A 14,158-nucleotide genomic window follows, 5' to 3' on the forward strand; every position below is an offset into this window, starting at 1 on the left:
AACCATCTGACGTGACCATGTGAATGAGCCACAGACTATCTAAACATCAGATTTTACTTCATCCTGTGGAAATCCAGCCTGACGTTCTGGTAGCTATGCTCCAATTTGAGCCATACAGACGCAGAAACTTAATTTTTCCTCTTATATGTGATTGAAGTTTGTTGAAATTGTGCTGCCGTTGGGTCATGTTTGGTTTTGTTCTCAGTAAGGAAAATGATTGGATAGGAAATGATTTAGAAATGTGATTTTAAAGCATCAAAAGGCTCCAAAAAGCTTAGATTTCTAAAATGTCAAGTGGAAGTATAGGATGTTTTGCAAGGTGGTTAGGGATGAATTCTGATTGTTTGCACATCCTGCTCGATCTGTAGCTTCCCTTCCTCTCCTCACATGACTAACAAACATACGTCCTTCTCTTCGTGTGCCGGTCAGATTATTTTACATCACTGGATATATTGTTGTATACCTCACGCAAATCAGAAAATGAAAAAAAAAATATAAAAAAGAAAATGCTATTCTATGAAAAGAAGAAAAGCTATTTTGTATATGTGAGACCTTAAATAAATTTTTTCGTGTCAAAGTGCTGCAATCACTCGTGTGACTTTCTGTTTTTTAGAACTATACAGATACACACATAAACACAATAATCACCACCTAATTACTACCTTTTTCTTCTTGAAGTGTCAAGTTAAATAACATTTATGAAACAGAAATATTTCTAATCCTATTCATCTTTTTCTATTCAAACTGAGCAATGTCCGTACATATACTGTATCAGAACCAGGAAATAGTCAAATTGTCCTTTTTTATACTTATTACAAAAGCAACGGGTAATGTGAACTCTTTCCAGCATCTGTATTTTGTTTTAATCACATTGAGTTTTCATATAGCTTTCATTGTGTGCCCCATTAGTCGGTTCATGTCAAGGTGTGTTTGTCCTTTAATTAATAGAACAGAATAATCAGCTGTAATTATAGGAACCATAGTGTTTGAGAAGAGTCCAGAGCTTATTTTAAGACAGGCTCCAAATGTCCAGCCTTATCCTCCCAGTCATGACACTGGAAGATAAATCCATGAGCTAATTTATGCTGTTTTGGTCTTTTGTCCCTTTTCGGTTCATATGAATCTGGAGTCCTGGCCTAGAAATAAAATATTCTCCATGACTCTCAGTGGGCTTAACCCAGAAACATCACACCAACTGACCTGCTGCTGCTCCAGGATTTAGCCTGGTCCAAAATTAGACAACACACTAGCATCACAGGGATTTCCAAATTATCTCTCATATATTAAACCCAAATACATAATGGAGGTTTAATCTGCTTCCAGAGCAGTTAGTGAAGTCATTGGAGCATTAGGCCTCTCTCAGGCATCAGCCTGTTATTGTATTGTGCTGAGGTTTTACCAACTACTCACAGGACAAGGGATTAAATCTGGTTATAAAAACACAGGCTGCACAGTTCCTACAGCCTGATCTGTTAAATCTGTCCAGCACAGAGCTCAGGGCAGTGTTTTGAAAGACATGCCAAAAACTCACTGGTTTCAACCTCTTAACAGGAATATTTCCTAGTTTTCTTTACCTTATGATGGTAAACTGATCTTAAGGCTTTGGGCTGTTGACATTTTACAAACTGAACTACTAGTTGATTAACCTAGAAAATAATCATTTGAGAAGACATTCAGTTAACATAGTTCAAAGTATTAAACCAGTAAGACGTCAATGCAACATGATCATTGTGCTCGCTGAAGTAAATACATGACAAGAAATTACTTTGCTCTTTTATTAGTTTGCAAGATTAAAACTGAGGCAGGAAACTCTTGTAGCTCACTGGAATGTGTAGAATTAAAGGAACGAGTCCACAACAAAACAAAACATTCTTTCTAGAGCAGGTGGACTTATGGAGCCACAGCGAGCTAGATGTTTCAGGGACCTAGTATTCCTCGCCTTCCTCCTCCTCCCCGACGCTGTCGGTTCCCACCTCTTCGTAATCCTTCTCCAGTGCAGCCATGTCCTCTCTGGCCTCTGAGAACTCTCCCTCCTCCATTCCCTCTCCGACGTACCAGTGGACGAAGGCCCTCTTGGCGTACATCAGGTCAAACTTGTGGTCGAGTCGAGCCCAGGCCTCTGCGATGGCGGTGGTGTTGCTCAGCATGCACACGGCCCTCTGCACCTTGGCCAGGTCTCCTCCAGGAACCACAGTGGGAGGCTGGTAGTTGATGCCTACCTTGAAGCCTGTGGGACACCAGTCCACAAACTGGATGGTGCGCTTTGTTTTGATGGTGGCGATGGCAGAGTTGACATCTTTGGGTACCACGTCACCGCGGTACAGGAGGCAGCAGGCCATGTACTTGCCGTGACGAGGGTCACATTTCACCATCTGATTGGCTGGCTCGAAGCAGGCGTTGGTGATGTCAGCCACTGAGAGCTGCTCATGATAGGCCTTCTCTGCTGAGATAACTGGGGCGTAGGTGGCCAGGGGGAAGTGGATACGTGGGTAGGGCACCAGGTTGGTCTGGAACTCCGTCAGGTCCACGTTCAAGGCACCGTCGAAGCGCAGTGAGGCGGTGATGGAGGAGACGATCTGTCCAATCAGCCTGTTGAGGTTGGTGTAGGTGGGGCGCTCGATGTCCAGGTTCCTGCGGCAGATGTCATAGATAGCCTCATTGTCCACCATGAAGGCGCAGTCTGAGTGCTCCAGGGTGGTGTGGGTGGTCAGGATGGAGTTGTAGGGCTCCACCACAGCTGTGGACACTTGAGGAGCTGGGTAAACAGCAAACTCCAGCTTGGACTTTTTGCCGTAGTCGACAGAGAGACGCTCCATCAGCAGAGAGGTGAAGCCAGAGCCGGTTCCTCCTCCAAAGGAGTGGAAGATGAGGAAGCCTTGGAGCCCTGTGCACTGGTCAGCCTGAAACATTAAAGTGTGTTTAAAATGTTGTTCAGCCACATGCGCAACAGTTTCTCAACTGAAAATGCTAGACCTTACACGTTTGAGAATTTGAGCTCACCAGTTTGCGAGTCCTGTCGAGAACCAGGTCAATGATCTCCTTGCCGACTGTGTAGTGACCGCGGGCGTAGTTGTTGGCTGCGTCCTCCTTGCCGGTGATCAGCTGCTCAGGGTGAAAGAGCTGGCGGTAGGTTCCTGTTCGTACTTCATCTGAGGAGCAACAGTAATACTGGCTTATAGTGATGCTCCATTTAACTCCAAGCTGGAACAATTTACAAGTTGAACTCAAGATTTTCTCCCATTTCCTTGGAAACATAGGTCCATAGGTTTTAGGTACCAACATGTGTCCACTGTGGTGAAAATCTCACACTGAAAGTTGGCACAAAATATGCAGAGACATTTGTAATCTTGTTCACTTACTCATCAGATATTTGCTCATTCAAGTCGTAATTATAGACTTACTCTTTTAAAAAAACAGCCACAGTTCAAATGGGACCAGTTGAAGAAACTGCATAACTGCAAATATTATAAGATGTAGACTAATATGCCCTCTTTGTTTATTAAAATATTTTACCTATGACTGTTGGCTCCAAGTCCACAAAGACGGCTCTGGGAACATGTTTGCCAGCTCCAGTCTCACTGAAGAAGGTGTTGAAGGAGTCGTCTCCCCCTCCGACGGTCTTGTCACTGGGCATCTGACCGTCCGGCTGAATGCCATGCTCCAGGCAGTAGAGCTCCCAGCATGCATTGCCCATCTGGGCTCCGGCCTGGCCGACGTGCATTGAAATACACTCACGCTGTTGAGAACAGAGACAAAGATCAGCCATCACTTTCTCATAAAGGAGTTTTATATAGTCTTTGTAAACACTTGCCTCTTCCCAACAATATGAATATGCACAGTCAACTCATTGGTACAGGAGGATTGATGAAACAGTACATGTTTCTGCTTTGGATTAATCGTTTTGTACAGCACTGTCCCAGATCACACGTCACCTCCTCAGAGCCTCTATATGACTCTGCATGTCATCATGATATCACAGCATAATGTTAATGATGTCTTATAGTGATGGAATTATTCTTGTTTCATGTATTCCCGGTTTACTTGATTTGCTACTTCATACTAGGGCTGCAGTTTCATTTTATATTGAATCATTTATTAACAAACTGACTGCATTGATTTAACAATACAATTCTGATCAGCATCTTCTGCAATTTTCTGACATTTTATCTTTTAGGGATCTTGTCAAAATGTCTTGATTGATGTAAGAGTTTGTTTAAATTAAAAAATGGCCAATATACTTAAGATTTTAAACTTAAATTTCAATATTGTCCTCAAAACCCAGTGTCATTCATTTACTTCATAAAAGGTGCTTTAGTCGGGAACCTATGGAAAGTGTCTCGCCTCAGGTCACGACTTTCTGCTGGCTCGATGAATCATGTCTGCTGAGTCACATGGCGACTTACTGCGGACCTGCGGTGGGTAAACCCTCCCCCTCTTCCTCCCCCTCCCGAACAGAGTGAGCAGCGGCACCAGCAGATCAGTAAAAGACACCCAACAGGCAGGAGGGTGAAAAAACTACAGACAGGAAGAGGGCCTCCTCCCTGCCCCCACACTACTGCAAAGCCCTACCTTTGTGTAGCATTCACGGACAGGGCGTTATCTGATGGCGCCTTCTAACGTTAGCTCACACTCAGAATAGATGGCCATCGCGCGTCTGTGCACAATCGGCCACACGCGCACACCGTTTTCTTCAAACGTAAGTTAACGGATAATAACGGACACGTTCAACGGTAACATTTCTCATCCGTTTTTATTTGACACTGCGCCAGTAGTTCGGCCCTTCTTCCACGCCATGGAACTTAACGTTACACACACTGAGATCATGAAAACATCCACATTAAGCTAATTTAACAGAAATAAACGGATTTAATTGAACGTTATAGCTGTATATTAACTATAAAATCAATGCTGGATATTTAACCGTACGTAAGGTGCACTTAATTAAAAAAAAAACCCGTACTTTTCTTCTAACAACTGCGACATTCTGCCTTTTACCCACATTTTAAAAACAAGTACTTGTCAAAAATCTATTTACGCCTCAACACTCACCATTTTTCCGACTGTTTTTTCTCCTTCTTTCCGACGTTGAAGAATCGGTTGCTGAAGGCGGTAGTGAAGAGCGGCAGCCGAGCTGGTAGTATTTATACTTTTTCAAGGAGGCGGAACCAAAGTGACGATTTGAGTTTCCTCTCGGCGGGAGCGACCGTTAGGCGCTGCTGCATTCAAGTACGGCCCGAAATATTCCGATTCATGGCGTTTAGCTGCGTCATCTGATGGAAAGGACTGCTGTTAGTCCCACTTTGTCACTCTCATGTAATCATAACTTTCCCATGTGAGACTTTTGCATTGATAATGTGATGACACGAATTTTCGAGGCATCACAATCAATGTAAAGAGACCGACGGTTGCAAACAAACACAGACAAAGTTGCATGACTCCATGAACATACAGATATATAAGAGGAAAAATGAGAGGTTCCTATGCTACATTGGTAAAAAATCAGTCCAACACACCTCACACACAATCGATGCATCTATTGGCCCAGCTAACATTTGTATTGTTGGCTGTGAAAATAAATAGTGGTCATATTTGTATGTATAAAGCAAGTTCAAAATGTAATTAATTGCGTCTGAACGCACCTTCAAAATACTACTGAAAATATCTGGAAAATATGCCACTATGGCAAAGTAAAGTGATTTCTCTTACTATTTTTCTTAGCAACAGGATAGAGGATTGTTAAAATGTCTTCAAATCTTGTTGAACAGCCAGGCTTTTAGGTTTGACCTAGTCTGCTGAAAACAGTGACTTCCAAGGCTCAAATGTGCATAAATGCTAAATATAAAATGTAATAATGATGATTACCTGAGGCACAAGCTAAAGCTAAGCTGCTCTGGGGGTCAAGTGCAGTCTTAACAGTTGTTTTATTATTTTTAATTGTGTTATATCAATAAAAAGTGTGTTTATTTTTATCAGTGTTATTGAGGGTTATTTGTATAGCAATGAAACAAATACACAGCAACTAACGGTCTGAAAAGTGCCCTTTTTTCTAATCTAAATATCACGACTGAAGTTGGTCTGTGCTACTTAATTTCTAGAATTACATAATACCCAGCTAAAACTATTATTATAAGCTTTGTTTTATTGTCATTTTACTCTGGAGGGCACTAGAATTCATGAACAGTTTTATTTTTGATACTCTAATTTCTTTTAATTTCATTTAATTTCATTTATAATTCATGACTAAATTAAGTAAACCCCATGAAAGCCATATAACGGAAGCTATCAATAAAAAAGAGTTAACACTTCCTTCACCAAGAACATATGACTTAGAGCTAAAATAATGAAAAGCTACAAGTGCTACAGACTATCACCTCTCATGTATTCATTGGTAGTGAAGACTGAGCACCATGAGATAATCCAGGTCTAATCCTGAGGTATTTTTGTTATGTAAGGCATTGCACATGGCTCTGAGGTGGAATTAGACTTAAATGTTCAGTGCTTATCAAGGTATTGAAGTGAGTTGTGTTATAAGACACTGACAACAAAGTACACCAACGGAAACATGTCTCAGTTTATTCTTTCAAGAAAAGGAAACATAGAAAAGATGATATCTTGACACTGAATTCCTCTTAATCTCACTCCAGGCTTGACGTGTGAATATCTTTTTCATTGTATAGAATATCACTATAAAATTTGAGAGCACCTGACTGTCTGTTTAGCATAGAGTAGATGTCTTAATAATTCAAGACTTAAAATTCCTCAACAAAACTCTGTAGTTCCTAATTCCTTGCCTTGAAGCCAAGGAATATGTCAACAGTAGGGTTTTCCATACCACTCAATTGATGAGACATTTGTACAGTTTATCCGGGTTTGTCCCTCTCTATGACAGCAGGCCTTTAAACCATGTCTAAAAGTCAAAAGTAAAACTTTGCCCAATCAGTGTTGGTTTTGTTTGTTTTTTCAAACTTAATATTCCTCCCCCTCTTCCTCTCCTTCGTCCCCGACGCTGTCGGTTCCCACCTCTTCGTAATCCTTCTCCAGTGCAGCCATGTCCTCTCTGGCCTCTGAGAACTCTCCCTCCTCCATTCCCTCTCCGACGTACCAGTGGACGAAGGCCCTCTTGGCGTACATCAGGTCGAACTTGTGGTCGAGTCGAGCCCAGGCCTCTGCGATGGCGGTGGTGTTGCTCAGCATGCACACGGCCCTCTGCACCTTGGCCAGGTCTCCTCCAGGAACCACAGTGGGAGGCTGGTAGTTGATGCCCACCTTGAAGCCTGTGGGACACCAGTCCACAAACTGGATGGTGCGCTTCGTTTTGATGGTGGCGATGGCAGAGTTGACATCTTTGGGCACTACGTCACCACGGAATAACAGACAGCAGGCCATGTACTTGCCGTGACGAGGGTCACATTTCACCATCTGATTGGCTGGCTCGAAGCAGGCGTTGGTGATCTCAGCCACTGAGAGCTGCTCATGATAGGCCTTCTCTGCTGAGATAACTGGGGCGTAGGTGGCCAAGGGGAAGTGGATACGTGGGTAGGGAACCAGGTTGGTCTGGAACTCCGTCAGGTCCACGTTCAAGGCACCGTCGAAGCGCAGGGAGGCGGTGATGGAGGAGACGATCTGTCCAATCAGCCTGTTGAGGTTGGTGTAGGTGGGGCGCTCGATGTCCAGGTTCCTGCGGCAGATGTCATAGATAGCCTCATTGTCCACCATGAAGGCGCAGTCTGAGTGCTCCAGGGTGGTGTGGGTGGTCAGGATGGCGTTGTAGGGCTCCACCACAGCCGTGGACACCTGGGGGGCTGGATAGATGGCAAATTCCAGCTTGGACTTTTTGCCGTAGTCGACAGAGAGACGCTCCATCAGCAGAGAGGTGAAGCCAGAGCCGGTTCCTCCTCCAAAGGAGTGGAAGATGAGGAAGCCTTGGAGCCCTGTGCACTGGTCAGCCTGCAGGGAAAGGATGAATCTTTACTCTGTGACTGATGACACCTGAACTGAAATATGTAGAAATTGCAGGCAGACTCACCAGTTTACGAGTCCTGTCGAGAACCAGGTCAATGATCTCCTTGCCGATGGTGTAGTGACCACGGGCGTAGTTGTTGGCTGCATCTTCCTTTCCAGTGATCAGCTGTTCAGGATGGAAGAGCTGGCGGTAGGTTCCTGTACGGACCTCATCTGTACAGTACAATACAATCAGATGTTCACAAGTCCAATTGCTTGTTGAAAGACTCATTCCAATATTTTTGTATCCTAAATGTCTCTGGAGCCCAGAAAATAATCTATCTTACCTATGACTGTTGGCTCCAAGTCCACAAAGACGGCTCTGGGAACATGTTTGCCAGCTCCAGTCTCACTGAAGAAGGTGTTGAAGGAGTCGTCTCCCCCTCCAATGGTCTTGTCACTGGGCATCTGACCGTCCGGCTGAATGCCATGCTCCAGGCAGTAGAGCTCCCAGCATGCATTGCCTATCTGAGCTCCAGCTTGGCCAACATGGACAGAGATACATTCACGCTGCAAAAACAAGTGGTTCAGATATTAAGAACTTGTCACACACAATTTTTTAAAACAAAATTAGATAGCGTTCATAAATGAAAGAAACCAACAATTAGCTGCTAGAGGATTGGGTATTGGCCAGGCAAGGCCACATTAAAAGCAATTTGTCAATCTCTTGCTATCAGTTACATTCGTCATGGCGGGCCACTAACATTTAAAAGTTAGCATTTTTAGTTAAAAACTGCAATATTTATGTTACCTTTCATAAGAATGATCCTAATGAGTTCCATGTAGTGTGGGATGGAAAGAGTACTAGAATATCATACTGAAGTGAAAGTGTTGTTACTTTCGAGACATTTGAGTCAAGTAAAAGTGAAACTAGTTTGTTCATTCCACCCCTGCATGTAGTGAGGCATACAAAGGAGTAACATTAGAAATCCCCTAAAAGACAACGATGCCATGAAGGGATCTAACTGTACAACCAAAGGACATGATACCATCACCTTGCAGCTCGAGACTCTAACAGGTCTCCAACTTGCTTTTTACACCAAACAGAAAGAGTGCAGTCACGGGTAGCTAAGTTTTATTGTCTCTGTCACAAACTGCCCCTTTATGGCCAAACACAGACCACTGTGTAGCACACAACATATCAACATAAAACTGACATGTCCTTTTCAGGTGTTTTCCTCATAACTCATGTGTGGACCTTAACCATAAAACAAAGAGGTTCTCACCATGTTTCTGTTGCTTGAAGCAGTCCCTCGTTCACCTGAGATGAGTGGCTGGGGATGTTGTGTCACGTACGAGTGCAGGGGGCTGCTTTATAGCGTGGCATCACTAGGCAACAGCCTGGCATGTTGTGGTAACTGGAGGAGCTGGAGAAGCAAACACCGTCTCCTTTAATGAAAGATGAGGAGGAGGGGCACAAAAAAGAAAATCAACTGGTATGTTCCCCTGCTCAGATATAAGGAATAACAGCTGTTGTTTCACAGGCGAGTAACCACCAACAATGACCAGAGTGGCTGTGAAATATGACCCATAACAGTTCGCCCTCTCCTCCAATTTCACATTTTAGATTTGAGGCATGTCACTTGTTACTCTGCAGTGAACAGGTTCAACTTGCTCAAAGACACTTAAACAGGCTGTTGTTTGTCTGCTGCTGAATCAAACTCATGACCTTTCAGTTACCAGACAAGAATAGTGCATGAAAAAAACAATATTCTAATGGAGCACTATTCAAATTAAAACTTGGTCCTGTTAACACGGCACACTTGGAGCCTCTGTTTTCTTATCTTGCAGCGGTAAGAAAACAGACACCTCCCCAGAGTGACCTGAATAGGCTTTTGTTACAGATCACCGTTGCATCACCACTTTGGTCGAGATTCATTTGCAATGCAAAGGTAGTCGACAGCCAGGGGATAACATTAGAGCACGCCTCTCTCTAAGGCGGGGGACATTTGAGATCAGTGTTTCGTTTTCCAGCAGGTTACAGAGCATCAATGTATGTGATAAATATTTCAACTGAGTTTTATTACCCCACAGAAAGACAACAGGGGCTCGGTAGCCATATTGAGTTGGCTTGATGCATGCTATACTTAAAGCTAAAGATTAACAAAGGATTATGATTTCTCTCAAGGAATTCCCACCAAAGACTTAGACTAATATTGTTTTTAACAGACTCTCCCCAACTACTGAATGGGTATAGGTTGATCAAATGCTTTAAAGCTGCTAACCCTAAAAGAATTTAGTAAGCATTGTTTTAATGGAAAGACTTAGTGTCTTGATGCGGTTTCAGAGCCTTTTCCTTCCTAACAAGAAAGAAAGTCTTTAGGAAGTTAGTGGCAAAAACTGTTGTGTTTATATCCATGTACTCTTTTGTTTGAATTCAAATGGCTGTTCTATGTTTCACCTCTGCATCTGAAGGTAACCCTAGAGACGTAATAACAAACTGCTTGCATCTGCCAAGTAAGGACTGCCTGAGCACACTCCCATTTAGTTTCCCTAGTTACTCTTTTCTCAGGCCTTGTTTGCTCTGGGATGTCAGCTGATGTGTGTGCATTACACTCAATGGCAGACACTCTCATTGAGTACACACAGAGCTAGTGAGAGAAACAGATCATCAGCACACAATGGGGAGGTGGTGGTTGCAACATTCCTGCTAGCCCTCTCATTGTTACAAGAATTTATGACCTTTTCTAAAAGATTTTTAGCACAAATAAAAACACGAATTCTTTGCGCTTTTGCTTTATTTTCCATGTAGTATTCTTGTTTTGAAGTGTAAAATCTATATGTAATATTGTGTCAGTTTTGTGACAAGTGAAATACAACTGCAGCTGAGTTGTGTGAATACATTTAACAATTTGTGTTAAGCACTTAGTACTCCTCCCCTTCCTCTTCCTCTCCTTCGTCCCCGACGCTGTCGGTTCCCACCTCTTCGTAATCCTTCTCCAGTGCAGCCATGTCCTCTCTGGCCTCTGAGAACTCTCCCTCCTCCATTCCCTCTCCGACGTACCAGTGGACGAAGGCCCTCTTGGCGTACATCAGGTCAAACTTGTGGTCGAGTCGAGCCCAGGCCTCTGCGATGGCGGTGGTGTTGCTCAGCATGCACACGGCCCTCTGCACCTTGGCCAGGTCTCCTCCAGGAACCACAGTGGGAGGCTGGTAGTTGATGCCTACCTTGAAGCCTGTGGGACACCAGTCCACAAACTGGATGGTGCGCTTCGTTTTGATGGTGGCGATGGCAGAATTCACCTCCTTGGGTACCACGTCACCGCGGTACAGGAGGCAGCAGGCCATGTACTTGCCGTGACGAGGGTCACATTTCACCATCTGATTGGCTGGCTCGAAGCAGGCGTTGGTGATCTCAGCCACTGAGAGCTGCTCGTGATAGGCCTTCTCTGCTGAGATAACTGGGGCGTAGGTGGCCAGGGGGAAGTGGATACGTGGGTAGGGCACCAGGTTGGTCTGGAACTCTGTCAGGTCCACATTCAAGGCACCGTCGAAGCGCAGGGAGGCGGTGATGGAGGAGACGATCTGTCCAATCAGCCTGTTGAGGTTGGTGTAGGTGGGGCGCTCGATGTCCAGGTTCCTGCGGCAGATGTCATAGATAGCCTCATTGTCCACCATGAAGGCGCAGTCTGAGTGCTCCAGGGTGGTGTGGGTGGTCAGGATGGAGTTGTAGGGCTCCACCACAGCCGTGGACACTTGAGGAGCTGGGTAAACAGCAAACTCCAGCTTGGACTTTTTGCCGTAGTCGACAGAGAGACGCTCCATCAGCAGAGAGGTGAAGCCAGAGCCGGTTCCTCCTCCAAAGGAGTGGAAGATGAGGAAGCCTTGGAGCCCTGTGCACTGGTCAGCCTGCAGGGAAACAAAACAACTGAATTGCTTCCATATTTGATTACACTCTGAACTAAATTCAGTTTAGTTTTTGCAGGTTGACTCACCAGTTTGCGAGTCCTGTCGAGAACCAGGTCAATGATCTCCTTGCCGATGGTGTAGTGACCGCGGGCGTAGTTGTTGGCTGCATCTTCCTTTCCAGTGATCAGCTGCTCAGGATGGAAGAGCTGGCGGTAGGTTCCTGTACGGACCTCATCTGTGATCAGAAAACACTAAGGATACAATCAGTAGTTCCCAAATCCCGTCGCATGAGAAAATAATGATCTTACCTATGACTGTTGGCTCCAAGTCCACAAAGACGGCTCTGGGAACATGTTTGCCAGCTCCAGTCTCACTGAAGAAGGTGTTGAAGGAGTCGTCTCCCCCTCCGATGGTCTTGTCGCTCGGCATCTGACCGTCCGGCTGAATGCCATGCTCCAGGCAGTAGAGCTCCCAGCATGCATTGCCCATTTGGACGCCGGCCTGACCGACATGGACAGAGAGGCATTCACGCTGGAGGAGCACAAAAAATAGAGTCAAGTCAAGTTAGTTAGGTAATTTGGGATTAAATCTGCTTCTGTAGAATGAGCTGCAAAACTAACTTTCAACACAACTCTCTTTTAACTGACACTTTATATTCATACTTTGTGATGTTGTTTCCCAGGCAAGAAAGAAAAAAGCAGGTGCTTAAAAGGCTTGAAGCTGCAGAAGCTTACCATGATGACTCCTGCTGCTGACGTTGAGGATCTGCAGGGGAAATCTGTTGTCGGTGTGTCTGTTAAGATTTCTCTTATAATTCCTCCAATCTCTATGGTAACAAGTTTTCTTGTTGATTAACTGGGTTTAGCAGAGGGAAAAGCCAATAATTCAGCTGTGGAACACATTATGCAAACATACTCCGCCACACATCAATAACCCTTCGTCCTGTATTTGTGGAGTATACTGAGATAAATTAACTCAAGGCTCTGTGGGGGGCTGAGATCTCCATGGAGATCTACTAGAGTCAGTCAAGGAGATTCACTGAAATCATTTGTGTCCAGAATGATGTAAATATTTAATAAATCCTTCTATTGAATAGATGTGTTAGGTTGGGGGAGCTAACTGAGTCTTGATGAGGACTTCCAAAATAAGTAATACACAAATGCAAAATTCAAAATGGTTCAAACGGACCTCTGAGTTTTCTGCCATACTGTCAAAGGTTAGTTGTAATGTGAAGTCTATGTGATTTGTAGTAAAGAGCTAAGACATGGAAACACTGGAAAGGACATTTAAATATCAGTAGGTAACATATGGGTTTGAGTGCTCTATAAAGTACACTAGATACAGAATTAAAATGGATTTCTCTGATTATTTGTGATCAGATCTGTAGGCCTGTTCCCTCACTGCTGTTTGATCTATTGTTGGAGTAGTGGAAGCCCCCCCCCCCCCGGCCTCGCCTCCATGAGGCCTGACTGGGCTGCTCTGTTGTGTTTTCCGCATGATTGGGTGTCCTGTTGTTACAGAAACATTGAAGGTCACACGACGGTTGCTGGCATGTAGATTTACAGAAGAACAGGGCCTGGGGCCAGTTTGTCAGCATGGGTTGGTTTGGTAACTGATGCTAAATACATAACCAATACAGGATAACTAGGTTATGTAATATGAAGGCTGTTAAAACTGGGTGACTTTAAACCCAGTTTTTTTTCTAAAGCAGGTTGTTCCCTAAAAGTTTGTTGTTCCAGATTTGATCATAATAAGTAAGCGTCACTTGTTATAACCAGTAAAGCTGAGAAGAAATGTTCTGTTCACATTACTGGTGTACTCTCAAACTGACCCTTAATTGAGATACAGAAGACATGCAAAGCCGAGAAAATGAATTCTGATCACAACGCCACCTGGTGTTGTACAAAGGAAAGACAGCAGGGTTTGGAAAAAATACAAGAACATCATAGCGAGGAATGATTCTTGATACTTGATCATTATTATATCATTATGCCTGTAAATCTCTTCTCAAGTGGCAGAAATGTCCCTATTAAAAATGAAGGAAATGTACTGATGTTATGTTTGTGCCAACTATACCCCTGAAAGACTGACCGTTAATAACTGAATTTGAAAATGAGACATCCATCTGTAAGGAAAATGTCACTCTTACGAAACAGATTCAAGATAAAGTAAAAAGGTAATACACATTGGCACGGCAGATGTTGTTTCATTCATCTTTAATGACACTGATTTGATCCAACAGATGGTGCATTAGTTACCACTTGGACTGATCCTTATTCATTAATTCCACACAGTGTAAAAATATCTT

At 43.8% G+C, this 14,158-nt stretch overlaps 3 protein-coding genes across 3 annotated transcripts; all 3 read right to left on the bottom strand.

The window, feature by feature from the left end:
- Positions 1–1,761: 1,761 nt before the first annotated feature.
- LOC139306854 (tubulin alpha chain-like) lies at positions 1,762–5,100 on the bottom strand. Its single transcript, XM_070930814.1, has 4 exons — positions 5,050–5,100; positions 3,514–3,736; positions 3,001–3,149; positions 1,762–2,900 (listed from the first exon to the last, which is right to left on the bottom strand). The coding sequence occupies exons 1-4, from the start codon at positions 5,050–5,052 to the stop codon at positions 1,926–1,928; spliced, it is 1,350 nt and encodes a 449-aa protein (XP_070786915.1). The 5' UTR covers positions 5,053–5,100; the 3' UTR covers positions 1,762–1,925.
- Positions 5,101–6,571: 1,471 nt separating this feature from the next.
- LOC139306929 (tubulin alpha-1A chain-like) lies at positions 6,572–9,262 on the bottom strand. The gene is made up of 4 exons (XM_070930894.1): positions 9,228–9,262; positions 8,289–8,511; positions 8,027–8,175; positions 6,572–7,947 (listed from the first exon to the last, which is right to left on the bottom strand). The coding sequence occupies exons 1-4, from the start codon at positions 9,228–9,230 to the stop codon at positions 6,967–6,969; spliced, it is 1,356 nt and encodes a 451-aa protein (XP_070786995.1). The 5' UTR covers positions 9,231–9,262; the 3' UTR covers positions 6,572–6,966.
- A 1,604-nt stretch (positions 9,263–10,866) lies between these two features.
- Positions 10,867–12,378, bottom strand: LOC139306821 (tubulin alpha-1D chain-like). Its single transcript, XM_070930775.1, has 3 exons — positions 12,159–12,378; positions 11,937–12,085; positions 10,867–11,850 (listed from the first exon to the last, which is right to left on the bottom strand). The coding sequence occupies exons 1-3, from the start codon at positions 12,337–12,339 to the stop codon at positions 10,867–10,869; spliced, it is 1,314 nt and encodes a 437-aa protein (XP_070786876.1). The 5' UTR covers positions 12,340–12,378.
- Positions 12,379–14,158: the final 1,780 nt, after the last annotated feature.

The sequence above is a fragment of the Enoplosus armatus genome, chromosome 24, assembly GCF_043641665.1.
Source record: "Enoplosus armatus isolate fEnoArm2 chromosome 24, fEnoArm2.hap1, whole genome shotgun sequence".
Lineage (NCBI taxonomy): Eukaryota > Metazoa > Chordata > Actinopteri > Centrarchiformes > Enoplosidae > Enoplosus > Enoplosus armatus.